This window comes from Piliocolobus tephrosceles, chromosome 4, assembly GCF_002776525.5.
Source record: "Piliocolobus tephrosceles isolate RC106 chromosome 4, ASM277652v3, whole genome shotgun sequence".
NCBI lineage: Eukaryota > Metazoa > Chordata > Mammalia > Primates > Cercopithecidae > Piliocolobus > Piliocolobus tephrosceles.
The window spans coordinates 150,073,701-150,092,630 of NC_045437.1; the positions used below are offsets into that span (position 1 = coordinate 150,073,701).

Below are 18,930 nucleotides of genomic sequence, written 5' to 3' on the forward strand. Positions count from 1 at the left end.
GAGCCACAATTCAAAGGATGACTCCAAAACACAGATAAGAAGCCCTTTGGGACACTTAAGTCCAGTGAAGAAGTGAATGAGGTTGCATGTACTCTTTCTTCTCCCCTTACCTTCAGCTCAAATGCTGGGGTATCCATCCCCTTTGCTCCATGACGTTTAAAGCAGCTGATAACCAAATCAAGAATTTTCTCCCTCACAACCATATGTTGAGGACTAAGATCCCTGGTACCCTGGAAACCAAAAGCAGCCACAGTGAAAACAAAAACAAAAAATAAGTCCATTTCAGACAAGGAGTTAAAGGACACTTATTATGTAATCTCAGGTCTGGAGCTGAAATCTACTGAGTTCAAATGAGTGTGAGCCCCACCTAGTATCTCAAGAATAGTATATATTTTTTAAATGTAAAGGACATTAAAAGGGGTCAGAGAGACATGCAAGGCAGAAGTCAGTCCTCCAAGGCACTCTAATGGGATAGGGTAGGCAAAAAGTATTACCTTTGGGATCTTGATAATAAAATTTGGTTTCTCTTGATGTGCTTTCAGTTGGGATGTTAACACTGCCTCTGCAACCTGGCAGAAGAATGAATGTGAGAAGTGGCTCCTCTGGACACTGGCCAGACCTGTGGCATCTCTGACCCTGTTGACCATCAACCTGCAAAGACTCTTCACCCTGAGCAACAGGAAGCCAAAGCACCATTTCATCTATCCCAATCTCAGTCCCACCCCAAAGAACCCATGTTGTATCTACAATTATATGTGTAATATATATGAGGTCAGGTCTTCACCACACAAGATTCCTCATTGTATATGGATTTTTTTTTTTTTTCTTTTTTGAGACAGAGTCTCAGTCTGTTGCCCAGGCTGGAATGCAGTGGCACAATCTTGGCTCACTGCAACCTCCACATCCCGGTTCAAGCAATTCTCCTGCCTTAGCCTCCCGAGTAGCTGGGACTACAGGCGTGCCACCACCACGCCCAGCTAATTTCTGCATTTTTAGTAGAGATGGGGTTTCACCATGTTGGCCAGGCTGATCCTTGAACTCCTGACCTCGTGATCCATCCACCTCGGCCTCCCAAAGTGCTGGGATTACAGACATGAGCCACTGCGCTCAGCCGGATTTTTAATATTCTCAAATACTTTAAGAATCTGAGAATAATGAAGGCACTGAACAACCCACCACTACCAATACCAACCATTCAGGGGTAGGGATTATGATGATCTTCTCCAGGTCACGGTTCCTACTGAAACAGCAAAAATAATTTTTTTTTTTTTCCAGATGGAGTCTTGCTCTGTTGCTCAGGCTGGAGTGCAGTGGCATGATCTCAACCCCTGCAACCTCTGCCTCCCGCGTTCAAGCGATTCTGTCTCAGCCTCCTGAGTACCTGGGATTACAGGTGTATGCCACCATGCCTGGCTAATTTTTGTTTTGTTTTGTTTTTTGAGACGGAGTCTTGCTCTGTTGCCCGGGCTGGAGTGCAGTGGCCGGATCTCAGCTCACTGCAAGCTCCGCCTCCCGGGTTTACGCCATTCTCCTGCCTCAGCCTCTGGAGTAGCTGGGACTACAGGCGCCGCCTCCTTGCCCGGCTAGTTTTTTTGTATTTTTTAGTAGAGACGGGGTTTCACCGTGTTAGCCAGGATGGTCTCGATCTCCTGACCTCATGATCCGCCCGTCTCGGCCTCCCAAAGTGCTGGGATTACAGGCTTGAGCCACCGCGCCCGGCCTAATTTTTGTATTTTTAGTAGAGATGGGATTTCGCCCCTGGTGAGGCTGGTTGGTCTCAAAATCCTGACCTCAGGTGATCCACCCCCCTTGGCCTCCCAAAGTGATGGGATTACATGCATGAGCCACTGCACCCGGCCAAAAAAATAAGAATTTTTAATAAGGTAGCACTAGTTATCAGGTTTAGAGATAGGAAAACTGTAACTTGAAGACAGGGGAACCAGCTCAAGGACACAGAACAAGCCTGTGGAATGAAAAGATATGGATTTCTTGAATGAACTAAAAAACTCAGACTGGTAAGATGCTGTGATTGAATATTAATAAAAGACCTGAGCCCTATTGTTCACGATAGCGCAAAGCATCTGCTAAGAGGGCATCAGAATCTTTCTGAAGTAAGGCAAAACTTAATCAGTGGCATTACCAGCAAGCTGTATGCCCTTCCAAAAATAGAGGATGTGGTGGTTCCATACTATGGCGATTATTTGTCCCAAGAGAAGTCCAAGTTCAAGTCCACAATCCCTTATCTGCAATTCCAACATCCCAAACTCTCTGACATCTGAAAATGTTTTTCTGAGATTCATTTTGAGGTAAATTCTAAAGCGAACTCAGTTTACTTCTGGTCTTTAGTCATCTCATTTGTTAGGAATATTCATACATTTTGCTTAAAAATATTACTGTTTGAGTCCAAGAGTTTCAGGAAAAAGTGTGGATATGAATTAAAATACTCCCTTACTACATATCCATGTATAACTCATTTATTTAATCTTGCAGCCTCCGTTTCCTCAACTGCAGAATGGAAATAAAAACTCCAACCTCTCGAGATTGCTCCAAGGATTAAATGACCAGGCATCCAAATCGCTTAGTTCAGTGTCAGTACATAGTGGGCACTCGATAAAAACCGATTGTAACACCACTGGAATACACGCCGCGAGTCTATGCTTTCAGATCTGGAGGTCCTGCTGGGACAGACCAGAGATAATTACGTCTCGCTCACCTGGCTTTGGCAACGGACCGCCCCGGTGCGAGAAGCGCAGGGCGGTCGCACGAGCTGGCTGAGCAGCGCAGCCCAGGCCCTCCTGGGAAGAAGTCCGAGCAGGGGCATCGCGCGGCAGGACGCCAGCTTTCCGGGACAGGAACAAAAGGCCTGGGAAGGAGGCGGGTCGGACTCCAGAAAGGGTGGAGGGCACGCCAAGGCTGAACCCGGGCATCAGGCAAAACCCGGGCGTTTGCGCACCTCACCAGTCACGAAGGCTGAGGTGGGATCCTCCCAAGTTCCCTTAGTAGCCAGTTCCGGCACTTCCGGCAGGAGCCGGAAATAATTTTTGTGCTCGGCGGAGGCTCTCTAGGCGTGCGACCCGGCGACTCGATAGCCGGAAGTCATCCTTGCTGAGGCTGGGCCACTATCGCAGGTCTAGGCAGCAGTGGGTTCAAGTGGACAGCCGGGATGGCAGAGCGTGCGGCGCTGGAGGAGCTGGTGAAACTTCAGGGAGAGCGCGTGCGAGGCCTCAAGCAGCAGAAGGCCAGCGCCGAGCTGGTAAGACTTAGGTAGCAGGGGAGGGCCAAGGCAAAGCCTGGGAGGACGTCAAGCCAGGTTGTTCGGGACATAGGATAGGGATGTGAGGGAAACGACCAAGCTTGTAGGGAGGAGAGTGGGCTGCGTGGGGAGGCATCCAGGGTGGGTCCCGAGAGAAACAAAGCTAGGCCTGAGCAGAGAGATCCTGATGAGGGAGGAATATTGAATGAATGGCGGGGGAGGCAGGAGACTGACAGATGGTTAGCTCAGCGCCTTCTTTCCCTCCACAGATCGAGGAGGAGGTGGGAAAACTCCTGAAACTGAAGGCACAGCTGGGTCCTGATGAAAGCAAACAGAAGTTTGTGCTCAAAACCCCCAAGGTAATATCATTCCTGTAGGGAGCCACTGAGAAAGTCTCTAACTCTACTCACGGGGCGCTTATGTCTGCCTCCTTAAACCAGGTCATTGAGGAGGATCTGAAATACTGCAGAGGAGAGGACAGTCGCCCTGGGCGCTGGGCTGGACTGGACTCTACCTGAGTCATTCTGGGATGGCAAAGTGATGGCAGAAGCTAGGCCAACTGGGTGATCAAGGGAGTCAGCCTGCTGCTGCTACTCCTTTGTTCATTCAGTAAATGTGTATTTAGCGCTGTGTCTCTAGCACTATACAAAGTACTTAATATATACCATGGTGGACAATATAGCCTACTTTCATGGAGCTTACATTCTACTGAAGGAGAGAGACTTAGAACAAATAATCCCACACAGATTTTTTTTTTTTTTTTTTTTTTTTGAAACGGAGTATCCTGTATTGCACAGGCTGGAGTGCAGTGGCACATCTTGGCTCACTGCAGCCGCTGCCTCCTGGGTTCAAGTGATTCTCCTGCTTCAGCCTCCTGAGTAGCTGGGACTACAGGTGCCCACCATCACACCCAGCTAATTTTTATATTTTTAGTAGCGACAGGATTTCCCCATATTGGCCAGGATGGTCTTGAACTCCTGACGTCAAGTGATCCGCCCGTCTCAGACTCCCAAGGTGCTGGGATTACAGACGTGTGCCACCGCACCTGGCCACCACATATGGTTATGTAATTACATATTGTGAAAAATGATATAAAGAAATTAAGATTGCTCTGAGAAAAATAAGGGAGAACTGGGGAGTCTGAGAAAGGCTAACTGAGGAAGTGATATACTAACTGATCTAGTGAATGAGTAGGAGATAGCCAGAGGACAAGTGTGACAAAGATAGGTCCAGGTAGAGTATGGAAACCCTAAAGTGGGAAAGAACTTTGGTAGTTTTGAGGAACTAGAGGATGATCTACATGGCTAGAACTAAGTAAAGGAGAGTAGAGTGGAATGAGGTTGGAGATTCTGAGCGCATCCTCCAGTTCAGTTCCACTTTCTGTAAGTTCTATAAATAGAACTGTTTACCCCTTCATCTGGGTTCTCTTGGCACTTCATACATATTTCTGTTATTGCACCAACTTTAAGTAGTTATTTTTGTGGTTTATATACCCTGAGACAGACTGGGTGCCTAAATAGGTATAGTCAGCCCTCCATATCCCAAGGTCCCACATTCACAGATTCAACCACCTACGGAGATCAAAACCATTCAGGGGAAAAGAAACAATTAAGAAAAAAAATCTGGCTGAATGTGGTGACTTACACCTGTAATCCCAGCACTTTTGAGAGGCCGCAAGGGGAGGATCATTTGAGCCCAGGAGTTTGAGACCAGCCTGAGCAACATAGTGAGTCCCTATCTCTACAAAAAAAAAAAAACTTTTAAAATCTAAAAATAAAAATTTCAAATAAAAAATATAGTATAACAACTATTTACACAGCCTTTACATTGTCTAAGATATTATAAATACTCTAGAGACTATTTAAAGTATATAGGAGGACGTGCATATAGTTTTATATCAAGGGCTTGAGCATCTATGGATTTTTGGTATCCACATGGGGCCTAGAACAAATCTCCTGCGGATACTGAGGGATGACTCTATTTAATAAACGTATTTGAAATTGAATTCCAAAGGAGAGGGGAGATGTCTGTTTTCCTTGTGTTAAGGTTAATTCTTTGGGCTCCTAAATTCATTGAGCTGTTTCTTTTTACATATAACTCATATTCAGAGGTTAAAGAGACAGTGTAAAATCCTAAAGTGGTGATGATCAGTGATTATTCAAACTATTAGATGAAAAGCTTACTGTGGAATTTATGATGGATCAGTCTGTCCTCACCAGTGATGAGTTTTAACATCACTAAAGTAGGACAACTAGACATGTTCCTGCTGATGTGATGCAATAAGAAGTACACAGCACCACCTGTGAAGTACTCTTGCCAAGTTAATTGAATTTGAATCTAATCAGATCTTTGGACTAACTATCGGTTTACAGGAAATACTAGAGATGGAGGAACATGTTAAATGACACATCAAGCATATTGTTCACCAAATCTAGAATGTGAAAAAAATTTTTAGGACAAATGACCCAATTTTCCTAGTTAATAAATGACCTTTTTAAAATAAAAAAAAAAAAGTGGGGGAGGGAAGGAAACTATTGTAGATTAAATAGACATATCAGCTGATTACAACGCATAGACTTCGTTTTGAAGCTGATTCAAATAAATCAACCATAAAAAGATATTATCGAGGCAACAGGGAAAAACTGACCATGGCTTAGCATTAGATAATATTAAGGAGTTGCTGTTAGTTTTGTTAGTTATAATAAAGATAGAGTCTTTGGGGTTTTTTAAATGTCCTTATGTGTTAGAGATTCATATTGAAGTATTTATGGATGAAATGATATGACGTCTGGGATTTATTTCAAAATATTTAAGAAAAACATGTAAGGGCTTAAGTAAGAATAGCAGAGGTTAATGGTTGTTGGAGCTGGGTCATGGATAAATGGTGACCTGTAATACTATTCTCCATATCGTGTCTTTGAAAATTTCCATATTATAGTATTAAAATAAGATTATGCTAGAGAGTTAATATCCATTTTAGTATTAACAACAGAAAACTCAGTATTGTGAGACAAGACTCTTTCAAGGGATCTTCGTGGTCAAAACTATTTCTATAGTAATTCCTTTGTTTTCTTTTGTTTTGTTTGAGACGGAGTCTTGCTGTGTCGCCCAGGCTGGAGTGTAGTGGCGTGATCTTAGCTCACTGCAACCTCCGCCTCCCAGGTTCAAGTAATTCTCCCTGCCTTCAGCCTTCCGAGTAGCTGGGACTACAGGCGTGTGCCACTGCACCCGACTAATTTTTTGTATTTTTAGTAGAGACGGGGTTTCACCGTGTTGGCCATGCTGGTCTTGAACTCCTGGCCTCAAGTGATCCGCCCACCTTGGCCTCCTAAAGTGCTGGGATTACAGGCGTGAGCCACTGTGCCCAGCCCTTCTATAATAATTCTAAGATGTTATCTGCCTTTTTTGTTGTGTTAACATTTGCACCAAAGGCACAAAAGCACTGATGAGTAGAACTGCTGGTGCCTTAGCATAAATTAAGACAGCGACACTAAACTGTACTAATAGCCAGTATGTTCTTCACTGCCATGCACTCACAATAAGTAAATAAATAAATAAAATTTAGTTTTACTTAACAATGTTATTAATAAAATGGCAAAACTTTGTTCGTTTGTTTGTTTTGGGGTTTTTTGTAGACAGGATCTCACTCTGTTGCCCAGGCTACAGTTCAGTGTCACGATCTTGGCTCACTGCAGCCTCCACTTCCCAGGTTCAAGCAATTCTTGTGCCTCAGCCTCCTGAGTACCTGGGATTACAGGCGGGTACCACCACACCCAGCTAATTTTTTGTATTTTACGAAAAACACAAGAAACCTACAACATATTTCACCATGTTGCCCAGGCTGGTTTCGAACTCTTGAACTCAGGCAATCTGCCCCCCTTGGCCTCCCAAAGTGCTAGGTGTGAGCCACCATGCCTGGCCAAAAAACTTACTAATTTTATTGAATCTTGACCCTTGAGGACCCTATTTTTAAATATTTGCTGTGACAAAATGGGAAGCACATATAAAGCACTTCTGCACCCCAAGGTAGGGTGTTAACTAAAAATAGCTTATGCTATTGTTCAAGTTGCAAGCTGATCTAGCTACTTTTTTCATAGAACATCTTGTTTTATTTGAGTTAACAACTGAAAGATAAATTATGGTTTTTCAAACTTAAATATTTGGCAGTTTTACAACATTGAACGAAGTGAGCCTTGCCACCTCAAGGAAGACATCTGACAGTGCCTATAGGCAGTGATAAAATTCAAATATTCAGGTGAAAGTTAGAATTTTAGAAAACTTGGGCTGGGCATGGTGACTCACCCCTATAATCCCAGCGCTCTGGGAGGCCAAGGCGGGCGGATCACCTGAGGTTGGGAGTTTGAGATCAGCCTGACCAACATAGAGAAACACCATCTCTACTAAAAATTAGCCGGGCATGGTGGCGCATGCCTGTAATGCCAGCTACTAGGGAGGCTGAGGCACAAGAATCGCTTGAACCCGAGAAGCAGAGGTTGCGGTGAGCCGAGATCGCGCCATTGCACTCCAGCCTAGGCAACAAGAGAGAAACTCCACCTCAAAAAAAAAGAATTTTAGAAAACTTGTATCTTCCATCATAAGCTTGACAGCTTCCCAATAATTAAAGAGTTTTCTGCTGGGTATGGTGTCTTACGCCTGTAATCCCAGCACTTTGGGAGACCAAGGTGGGCAGATTACTGAGGTCGGGAGTTTCAGACCAGCCTAGCCAACATGGTGAAACCCCATCTCTAATAAAAATACAGATATTAGCCAGGTATGGTAGCACATGTCTGTAATCCCAGCTCCCTGGGAGGCTGAGGCAGGAGAATCGTTTGAACCTGGGAGGTGGAGGTTGCAGTGAGCCAAGAACATGCCACTGTACTCCAGTCTGGGTGACAGAGCAAGACTCCGTGTCAAAAACAAACAAAAAACCAGGCTGGGCAAGGTGGCTTACGCCTATAATCCCAGCACTTTGGGAAGCTGAGGCAAGCGGATCATGAGGTCACGAGATCGAGACCATCCTGGCTAACATGGTGAAACCCCATCTGTACTAAAAATACAAAAAATTAACCGGGCGTGGTAGCACACACCTGTATGTAGTCCCAGCTACTCAGGAGGCCGAGGCTGAGGCTGAGGCAGGAGAATCATTTGAACCCGGGAGGCGGAGGTTGCAGTAAGCCAAGATCGCGCCACTGCACTCTAGCCTGGGTGACAGAGCGAGACTCCATCTCAAAAAAAAAAAAAAAAAAAAAAAAAGACTTTCTTGATGAGATCTGAGGTGATGTAAATAAATAAGGCTTCCTGATATTGTATAATGAAATGTATCAACATTTGAAAGACCTGTTATAAAGTTTCACAGGGTTCACCAGGATGGTCTTGATCTCCTGACCTTGTGATCTGCCCACCTCGGCCTCCCGAAGTGCTGGGATTACAGGCGTGAGCCACCATGCCCGACTGGTTGGTTTTTTTTGTTTTTTGTTTTTTTGTTTTGAGATGGAGTCTCACTCTGTCGCTCAGTCTGGAGTGCAGTGGCGCAATCTCAGCTTACTGCAACCTCCGCCTCCCAGGTTTAAGTAATTCTCCCTGCCTTCAGCCTCCCGAGTAGCTGGGATTACAGGCACCCGCCACCACCATTTGTTTGTTTTTTTGAGACACAGTCTCACTCTGTTGCCCAGGCTGGAGTGCAATGGCACGATCTCGGCTCACTGCAACCACCTCCACCTCCCAGGTTCAAGGATTCTCGTGCATCAGCCTCCCAAGTAGCTGGGCCTACAAGGGGCGAGGCGTCACACCCGGCTAATTTCTGTATTGTTTAGTAGAGATGGGGTTTCACCATGTTGGCCAGGCTGGTCTCGAACCCCTGACCTCAGGCAATCCATCTGCCTTGGCCTCCCAAAGTGCTGGAACTACAGGCATGAGCCACTGTGCCCGGCCTCAGGTAGGTGTTTGTTATTAGGCCAGGAAATGTTCTGTTATCCCAGAAAGAGTTTTTAGGAAAATGACTTAAAGGAAAGAGTTCTAAGAATTTTAGAAAATAGACCCCAAGCTTAAAAGGGAATGGAGTTTGTAAGGCAGATAGCAGATGGGTGTGGGAATTAATAGGAAATTATTTGTACTTGTTTTAAAACTCAGTGGCCTGTAGGAAAATCTGTTTAGAGCAGGATTTGCTTTTTCATTATTGAGGTCATCCTTTTATATTTCCAAAACGTATTGTTCTTGGTTTTCAAACCTCATTTCTGGTTCTCTGGCTGATTTCAACTCCAAGGGCACAAGAGACTATAGTCCCCGGCAGATGGCAGTTCGTGAGAAGGTGTTTGACGTAATCATCCGTTGCTTCAAGCGCCATGGTGCAGAAGTCATTGATACACCTGTATTTGAACTAAAGGTGAGGAAAGGGCAGGAAGAAACTACAATTGTAGATGAGTGGGCATTTGAATAACAAAGAAGATGACAACAAGAGAGTGAGGGTCCAAAGGGCCCACTCCTGTTGTGGACACAGACCAGTATTCTCCAATAACAAGAGGGACAAGAATGGCTTGGAGGGAGAGGCCCTGTCTTTTATTATGTTGGTTGTGGCCAGCAGCTTCCAAAAGAGAGCCATTCTTTGGAGTGGTAGTTGTTCTGGGTCATGTCTACATTGTATTGCAGGGCATTTGTACTTGGGATGTTTTCTAGATTGATCCAAACCATACATACATAAATATGCAACCACTCTCCTATTGATGGACTCTGAGGTTGTTACTAGTTCTTTGCTATTAAAAACCAGATTGCAACTGGGCACACCTGTAGTTCCAGCTTTTCAGGAGGCTGAAGCAGAAAGATCACTGGATCCCAGGAGTTCAAGGCTGTAGTGTGCGGTGGTGCCTGTGAATAGCCACCATACTCCAGTCTGGGCAATGTAGCAAGACCCTGTCTCTAAAACAAACCAACCAACCCAGATTGCATTACTACCTGCTTCAAACCCAGTGATTCCCACTGCACTTATAGTACAATCCAAACTCTTTACTTAGGTTTACAGAGCCCTAGGTGATCTGGCCACTGCCTCTCCTACCTCATCTCATGCTAATGCTATTTTTCCTCTTGCCCATTATGCTACTCTGGTCTTCTTCCAACTCTTGGAACATACTCAGTGTGTTTGTACCTCCAGACCTTTGTTCTTGCTCTTCCCTTTTCCTGAACTCCCTTTCCTTAGCTCTTTGCATGATTTATTTCAGATTATACTAGAGACTGCAGATTTTAATTCCTTTTTTCAAAAAACATAAATACAAATAGAGACAGAAGTCTTGCTATGTTGCCCAGGCTGCTTGCAAACCCCTGGCCTCAAGTGGTCCTCCTTCCTCAGCCTCCCAAATTGCTGACATTACAGGCATGAGCTACCACGTCCAGCCAGCCAGATTTTAATTTCAGAGCTCAGCTAAAATGCCACTCCTCAAGTGATCTTCTCCAACCACCTTCTTTAAAGTAGCTGTTCTCCCTCTATCACAATGAGCTGGTTCATTGCCTTTAGTCTATAAACCTGTCTGAAATTATCTGTTGTTTCCTTCATCAATGTAGTACCTGTCTCTTTTTATTGATATATAATTGTACATATTTATGAGACTGTTTTTACCTATTGTGTTACTTTGCTAGGGCTACCATAACAAAGTACCATAGACTGGGTAGCTTAAACAACAGAAATGTATTTTCTCACAGTTCCAGAGGTTGGAAGTTGACATAACATGCTGGCAGGCCCAGTTCTTTCAGAGGCCCATAAAGGAAGGATCTGTTCCAGGCCTCTCTCCATGGCTTGTAGATGGCCATCGTCCCCCTTGGTCTTTTTTTTTTTTTTTTTTTTAATTGAGACAAGAGTCTCACTTTGTTGCCTGGGCTAGAATGCAGTGGCACGACCTTATCTCACTGCAACCTCCACCTCCCAGGTTCAAGTGATTCTCCTGCCTCAGTCTCCTGAGTAGCTGGGATTACACGCGTGCGCCACCACGCCTGGCTAATTTTTCTATTTTTAGTAGAGATGGGGTTTCACCATGTTGGCCAGACTGGTCTTGAACTCCTGGCCTCAAGTGATTCACCCACCCCAGCCTCCCAAAGTGCTGGAATTACAGGCATAAGCCACCGCACCCAGCCTCCCTTTGTCTTTACATCGTCTTTCCTCTGTCCCTGTCTAAATTTTCTCTTTTTACAACAACATATTGGATTAGAGCCCAGCTTGGAGACCTCGTGTTAGCTTAATCATCTCTTTAAAGATCCTATCACCAAATGTAGTCATGTTCAGAGGTTACTGGGATTTAGGACTTAAACAAATGAATTGGAGAGGGTCGGGCAGGGGGATACAGTTCAGCCCATAACACTAGTGTGTGACTGTTTCTGATACTACATACTGGGAAGTTTCAGGCTTTTTAATCTTTGCCAACCTGGTGAGCGAAATATGCTATTACCAATGATAGACATCACAGGGCAAGGACTGCTGTAATGCCCTTAAGACATTCCTCAGTTTTTACTTTTGACATTATTCGAATCTCAGGCATCATAAAAACATTTATGTTTGTTGGTCTAATAACCCATTCCTAGTAGTTTATCATCAAGAAAAACACTTTTTTTAAAAAAAGAGCTATATACCTAAATATTAGATTATTGAAATGTTATGGGTCTTTTTTTTTTTTTTTTTTTGAGATGGAGTTTCATTCTTGTCACCCAGGCTAGAGTGCAATGGTGCAATCTCTGCTCACTGCAACCTCTGCCTCCCGGGTTCAAGCGATTCTCCTGCCTAAGCCTCCGAATAGCTGGGATTACAGATGCCCACCACCTCCCCCAGCTAACTGTTGTGTTTTTAGTAGAGACAGGGTTTTACCATGTTGGCCAGGCTGGTCACGAACTCCTGACCCCAGGTGATCCATCCGCCTCGGCCTCCCAAAGTGCTGGGATTACAGGTGTGAGCCACCATGCCTGGCCTAAAAAAATTTTTTCTAAAATTAGAATAACCTAAACACCTAACAGTATAACATTAGGGAGGAAGTAAGTACAGAGCTTCTTCTCACTGGAATTTATGCATCTTTTAAAAATACTTCAGGCTGGGCGCTGTGGTTCACGCCTGTAATCCCAGCACTTTGGGATGCCGAGGCGGGCAGATCACGAAGTCAAGAAATCGAGACCATCCTGGCCAACATGGTGAAACCCTGTCTCTACTAAAAATAAAAAACTTAGCTGGGCACAGTGGCACCTGCCGTAGTCCCAGCCACTTGGGAGGCTGAGGCAGGAGAATCGCTTGAACCCGGGAGGCAGAGGTTGCAGTGAGCCGAGATCACACCACTGCACTCCAGCCTGGCGACAGAGCAAGACATCATCTCAAAAACAAAAACAACAACAACAAAAAAATTCATGCTGAGAAGTTGAGTCTGAAGAAAAAAAGATTTTTAAGAGAAAAATATGTAAAAAAATACTTCAGCTCTGTTACAAAATCAAAATAGGAAAAACACAAAATTGATGTTTCCTTTCAATGATAACTACATCAGACACCTAAGAATTGGGATAAAGAGCAGAGGGAAATGCAGACAAGTTGGAATCAGTCATGTTTGTTTTTAAAATTTCCTTTTAAATTGTTATATTTATTACTATGACCACATTTATTTATGTTTTCTCTAGGAAACACTGATGGGGAAGTATGGGGAAGATTCCAAGCTTATCTATGACCTGAAGGATCAGGGCGGGGAGCTCCTGTCCCTTCGCTATGACCTCACTGTATCTTTCTAAACTGGGGCACTTGAGACTTTGGATGGATTGGCACTCACTTGGCTCAGGTTTAAGAATGGTAGAGTAGATAGGATCAAATATGAGGCCTTTGGCGATTAGGGGAATTATTTCTCTAAACCAGGAGTGGGACTTTGGCTAAAGAGAGCATACACACCCTTAGAAATCTTCTGAATCCTGAGTGAGACCTCAGCTTGATGTCAGGGCCCAGTTCCAACTCTACAGTCATCCCCTGGCTCCAGAATACCTCTCCCCTGCCCTGTCCAGTGGACAAAATTCTCCTTAATGGACCAGCAACACATTTCCCTTGTCTCCAAGCTACACAGAGAATCATCTGCTTAGAAATCCCATATGGGGGCCTTTTTCTGGTCTGTGGCCAACCTGCCCAGCCCCTTGCCATGCTCAGAAAAGTCCAGTCAACACTACAAAAGAGAAAGGTGCCTTAATCTTTTTTGAGCCTTCAGTTGCCTCATGTGGTAGCACAGCTGGTGCTTTCTGATGTTCGTAAGTGCTATTAATCTTATGGGTGGCAGTTTTACCCACATAGGGAGGGGTTAGACCCCAGCTTCTGTTGGTGATGATAATCAACTTGCAGACAGTGATAGGAGGGGCTTTCTCCTTAACTCTTTGTCATCAGGTTCCTTTTGCTCGGTATTTGGCAATGAATAAACTGACCAACATTAAACGCTACCACATAGCAAAGGTATATCGGCGGGATAACCCAGCCATGACCCGCGGCCGATACCGGGAATTCTACCAGTGTGTGAGTGTCGGGAAACCGTGGGGCAGGATGGGTTACTTGGGGCTTTCTCAAGCCAGCAGAATCTATTGAGTACTCAACAGTGTCCTGAGCAAATTGGATGACCCAGATAATGCTCTTAGGTTTCTATGGTGGTTTTTTTGTTTGTTTTTTGTTTTTTTGAGGAGTCTCGCTCTGTTGCCCAAGCTGGAGTGCAGTGGTGCAGTCTCGGCTCACTGCAACCTCTGCCTCCTGGGTTCAAATGATTCTCCTGCCTCAGCCTCCTGAGTAGCTGGGATTACAGGCACCTGCCACCACGCCCAGTTAATTTTTTGTATTTTGAGTAGAGACAGGGTTTCACCATGTTGGCCAGGCTGGTCTCAAACTCCTGATCTCGTGATCTGCCTGCTTTGGCCTCCCAAAGTGCAGGGATTACAGGCGTGAGCCACCGCGCCCAGCCTCTTCTATGGCGTTTTCATGCAGATTTCACAATGTCCCTGTGGTGGAGGAGGAGAATAAAGTCTCTCCATTTTACATATGAGTAAACTTGATACGCGCAGATGAAGAGATCATAGGGGTGAGAAAGGCAAAGTCAGGACTAGAACTCTTGGTCCAGTGCTCTTTATTTTAAACCACAGTGATAGGATCACAGCAGAGAATAAGGAAATTAGCTTTGATATATCAAATCACCCAGACTGATGCCAGGGCTTCTGAATGAATAGAGAAAATGGCTAAGCACTAAAGCCATATAATCACCCTACCCAGTAGGAGGAGTTAAGATGATGAAGTAGAAAATGAAGGAATAGCCCAGTAGATAGAAAGGAAACCAAAACTGGTGAGAAGCCCAAGGATGCTGGGGTTTACCTCTGGGCTGATGATAAGAAAATGAAAGAAAGTCTATGGTTGAGTGCAACCAGGCCTTCCTAGAGGACAGAGCTCCCAGAGTCCCCCCTTCAGAAAGGTGAATCCCTGAAGACCTCTGGCTAACCCTCTCCCTGCAGGATTTTGACATTGCTGGGAACTTTGATCCCATGATCCCTGATGCAGAGTGCCTGAAGATCATGTGCGAGATCCTGAGTTCACTTCAGATAGGCGACTTCCTGGTCAAGGTCAGAGCTGACATGGCTGGGAGGGCAAAGTTGGGCCTGGCCTCTCACAAGATCCTTGTGCAGAGGGACCAGTAGCCCAAGTGACCATGACTATTGCAGGTCATGTAAGAAAAGAGATTCCCTCCACACTACGCATTGGTTCCTTGCAGGTAAATGATCGACGTATTCTAGATGGGATGTTTGCCATCTGTGGTGTTTCTGACAGCAAGTTCCGTACCATCTGCTCCTCAGTAGACAAGCTGGACAAGGTAACAACCCAAGTACTTGACTTCTTTTCCCAGATCCCACCCTGCCTTGGGAAATGGAAAACAAGATTGAGAGAGAGAGGTGCATGCCTCTATACCCACCAGAGGAAGGTTAGCCCTAGGATATAGGCTCATGGGCAGCTACTGCTCCAAGACTGTTCCCTGAGGACAGTACATACCTGCTCTGTGGTGCGGAAGCTGCCCAGAGGTCCCTGACTGGTGTCCGTCTGCCTAGGTGTCCTGGGAAGAGGTGAAGAATGAGATGGTGGGAGAGAAGGGCCTTGCACCCGAGGTGGCTGACCGCATTGGGGACTATGTCCAGCAGCATGGTGAGGAACAGAACCAAGCCTCCCCAGCAGCCATCCAACTGCCCTCAGTCCTAAAGTTGAAACTCTTTCTGTGTATGTATGTAGGAGAGTGAGTGTGTGTATGTATATGTACACACACATGTATGGGCAACTAGAATCCAGGCAAGAAGGTCAACCCCCCTTACCTTTTTTGTTTGCTTGTCAGCCTCACTCACAAGTCTGTCTCCCCAGGTGGGGTATCCCTGGTGGAACAGCTGCTCCAGGATCCTAAACTATCCCAAAACAAGCAGGCCTTGGAGGGCCTGGGAGACCTGAAACTGCTCTTTGAGTATCTGACCCTATTTGGCATTGATGACAAAGTGAGTCAAGTTGGGGATGGGATCCCTTCTGAGCTCTGGGGCTTCAGATCCCTAATCTTAATCTGGCACTGACCATGTTCTTATCTCCACAGATCTCCTTTGACCTGAGCCTTGCTCGAGGGCTGGATTACTATACTGGGGTGATCTATGAGGCAGTGCTGCTACAGACCCCAGCCCAGGCAGGGGAAGAGCCCCTGGGTGTGGGCAGTGTGGCTGCTGGAGGGCGCTATGATGGGCTAGTGGGCATGTTCGACCCCAAAGGGCGCAAGGTGCCATGCGTGGGGCTCAGCATTGGGGTGGAGCGGATTTTCTCCATCGTGGAACAGAGACTAGAGGTAGGTCCTACGGGGTGGGTAGAAGACAGTCTGAGCAGGTGGTGGCACCTAAGCTATCTGATCTCCAAGGGAGCGAGTGGTGCTGCCTTGGGTAGGGAACATCTCACAGAAATGGAGAAAAGATTATTGCTCTTTTTCACAGATTTCTACCCCATTATAGGTCAGTTTTATGGATCTTTAATCCATGTTTCTCCACTAAATCCTCTGCTCTGGGTCTCTGCTTCCTTCAGGGCTGTCACAAACGTGGGCTGCTGTATCCAAGACTTAGATCTTCCTCATGATACAGAATACTTAACATTTTAGTGCCTTGTGCCAGGCACTGTGCTTGGTGCTTTTCATGCATTATCAAAATATAATTCTTACCACAGCCCTGTGAGAGTAGCTAATTTTATTAATTGCATTTTCCAGATGAGAAAACTGAAGCATTATAGATCAAATAATTTGCTTAAGGCCATGAAACTTGTAAGTGGTAGAGTCAGAATTTGAATCCAGGCAGTCTGACTCCAAAGTCTTGCCACTAACCACATTGTAATATTGTCTCTAAATGGGAAGCATGTGTCTGAGGCCCTGGGATCCCTCACATGGCTACTGTGACTCTCTAGCACCTAGAGTAACACCAAGGAAGCCTCTCGTGGCCTCAAGCCCTCCTTTGTTGCTGCTGGTCTTAAGTGGCTGGTTGCATTTCATCCTCTGGGAAATGCTCTGGCAACCTCCCCACGGTCTATGCCTTTTCTCTAGGGTGGAAACCACCTGTTTCCCAGTTGAGATCATTCTTCCAGTAGGCATCTTACATTGTAAAAACTATGAAAATAGTTTTCCCGAAAAAGACAAGGGAAGCAGCAGCAGCATTCTCCTTTCCCCATACCCATATACACGCCTGTGCCCTGTAACTGAAGTGTGAGAGGCACAGTGTCATAAATGGGTAGATAGTAAGTGGGGACTAAAACTGCCAAGGGTGATCTAGTTGGGGTAGGCTCATAGTAGTATTTCTGTGTGAATGCTTTGATGGACCCTTAAGGTACTACATGGACCAGTCTGGGCAACATGGTGAGACCCTGTCTCTACAGATTAAAAAAAAAAAAATTTTTTTTTTTTTATTAGCCAAGTATGGTGGTGTGTGCCTGTAGTCAGGAGGCTGAGGTGGGAGGATCACTTGAGCTCAGGAGGTTGAAGCTGCAGTGATCACGCCACTGCACTTCAGCCTGGGTGACAGAGACCCTGTCTCAAAAAAAAAAAAAAAAAAGTACTACATGGAGATAAGCTTGAAGTTACTGTAAAAAAGCTACCTTTATTCTTACCCTAAGTTATTTATTCTGACACATCCTATGTACAAGTTAGTTCAGTCCTCATATCTACTAAAAGCTACCTTATGCCCAAGGTACAAGATTAGAATACAGGGCCCCTGCCCTGGTAGAGCTGAGTTGGGCCTGGTCTCAAAATCCTGACTAGAGCCTGCTTTGTTTGCTCCTTGAAGGTGTTAGCCCAGCTCTCTGACTCTTATCTGCCCCTTCCCCAGGCTTTGGAGGAGAAAGTACGGACCACGGAGACACAGGTACTTGTGGCATCTGCACAGAAGAAGCTGCTAGAAGAAAGACTAAAGCTTGTCTCAGAACTGTGGGATGCTGGGATCAAGGTACGGGAGGCAAGCCCCAGGGTGGCAGCAAACTTGGGTGTGCTGGGCACAAACTGAATAAAAGCTCACCCATAATGGATCCTGCCATTACTTCTCAAAAGTGGAGCTAAGAACAAGGTGCCAGATTGGACACCCTCTGTCCCTGAGGACAGCAGAAGCCAGCCTTCCTCTTCTGCTCTTGTCCCCTGCAGGCTGAGCTGCTGTACAAGAAGAACCCAAAGCTATTGAACCAGTTGCAGTACTGTGAGGAGGCAGGCATCCCACTGGTGGCTATCATCGGGGAGCAGGAACTCAAGGATGGGGTCATCAAGCTCCGTTCAGTGACTAGCAGAGAAGAGGTAAGGGAAGCGGGCAGGAAAACTAAGGGACAGAGAATGTATGCCATTTTGGCAGGCCCATGCCCATTCAAGACCTGAGAAAAAGCCTGGCATTGATATTAGTACAACCATAAAAGACTTGAGAGCTTAACCTGTTACTGTGGTCTTAGTAGGGTGAGATCTCCATCCCTGCATATACCCTATGTTTTGTTGGCTGCCCCAAGAGGCACACTCTAGCCTGAGGTGTTTAATTAGGTTCCTGCTCCCAGCTGAGACTGATGCCTAGCAGGCTAGAGGAAACTAGGCACTCGGGCAGCAGTGGAATGGAAGATGCTTATACCACCTTCTTCTCCCATCCTGGCCAGGTGAATGTCCGAAGAGAAGACCTTGTGGAGGAAATCAAAAGGAGAACAGGCCAGCCCCTCTGCATCTGCTGAACTGAGCAAACAATCAGAGGAAAGGAAGTGGGACTGGTACTATTTGAGGTTAAGACAAACTGCATATGTACTTCAACTGCTTTGCACTTTTCCATTTCAGCAGGAAGACCTGAAGACTGGTCAGAACAGAGACTTTAATTTTTATTATGGTTATTTTATTGATTATTACTGGCAAAAATGGCCAGATACTACACCTTTTACATACAAGGCCCTGGGGGCTTAGTCCAGTCTGTGCTCCTGGGCTACAAGGACCCAGCCTGAGATGGTCTCATCTACAGGGCCTCGCACCAGTTGGAGCAGATGCCTCCCCACCAATTGCCAAAGGTCCAATAAAATGCCTCAACCACAGAGCCTGCGTGTCACTGATGCCTAACCCCACCTTCCCCGGCAGACCAATGTAGGGATGGAAAAGGGAGAAAGACAGTAAACTTGTGACTCTGAGGTTCTTGTCTCCAGC

The 18,930-nt window shown here is 45.6% G+C and overlaps 2 protein-coding genes across 8 annotated transcripts in view; one reads left to right on the forward strand and one right to left on the reverse strand.

Moving 5' to 3' along the window:
- Positions 1-3,043, reverse strand: part of HARS2 (histidyl-tRNA synthetase 2, mitochondrial) — an 11,195-nt gene extending 8,152 nt beyond the window's left edge. For 2 of the 5 annotated variants that reach the window (XR_002726818.3, XM_023194517.1), the window contains exons 1-3: positions 2,714-3,043; positions 495-569; positions 111-230 (exon numbers count right to left, since the gene is read on the reverse strand). Coding sequence is in view for 3 of the 5 variants with exons in the window: in XM_023194517.1 (XP_023050285.1) it covers positions 111-230; positions 495-569; positions 2,714-2,821 (303 nt within the window). In the remaining 2 variants the exon portion in view is untranslated. Of the gene's footprint in view, positions 1-110; positions 231-494; positions 670-2,713 lie in introns of all 5 variants that reach the window. The other 3 variants (XM_023194532.2, XM_023194546.3, XM_023194538.3) reach the window with 3 other exon arrangements.
- Positions 2,745-18,823, forward strand: HARS1 (histidyl-tRNA synthetase 1). Of its 3 annotated transcripts, XM_023194489.2 has the most exons (13): positions 2,907-3,253; positions 3,523-3,612; positions 9,516-9,635; positions 12,887-12,982; positions 13,629-13,754; positions 14,732-14,839; positions 14,989-15,087; positions 15,320-15,413; positions 15,624-15,751; positions 15,844-16,086; positions 17,603-17,719; positions 17,911-18,057; positions 18,402-18,823. In XM_023194489.2, the coding sequence occupies exons 1-13, from the start codon at positions 3,164-3,166 to the stop codon at positions 18,471-18,473; spliced, it is 1,530 nt and encodes a 509-aa protein (XP_023050257.1). In that variant the 5' UTR covers positions 2,907-3,163; the 3' UTR covers positions 18,474-18,823. The 3 variants fall into 3 exon arrangements, with proteins under 3 accessions (XP_023050265.1, XP_023050272.1, XP_023050257.1); XM_023194497.1 differs by lacking the exon at positions 9,516-9,635 and having other exon boundaries at positions 2,745-3,253; XM_023194504.1 differs by lacking the exons at positions 12,887-12,982; positions 13,629-13,754 and having other exon boundaries at positions 2,745-3,253.
- The last annotated feature ends 107 nt before the right edge of the window (positions 18,824-18,930 follow it).

What these genes read in the sequence shown, in the direction of transcription:
- HARS1 (XM_023194489.2), top strand. Translation starts at nt 3,164, where the DNA reads ATGGCAGAGCGTGCGGCGCTGGAGGAGCTGGTGAAACTTCAGGGAGAG. An exon ending in AGAAGGCCAGCGCCGAGCTG is followed by an intron (nt 3,254 to 3,522) that starts GTAAGACTTAGG and finishes TTCCCTCCACAG; the next exon opens with ATCGAGGAGGAGGTGGGAAA. An exon ending in ACCGGGAATTCTACCAGTGT is followed by an intron (nt 13,755 to 14,731) that starts GTGAGTGTCGGG and finishes CTCTCCCTGCAG; the next exon opens with GATTTTGACATTGCTGGGAA.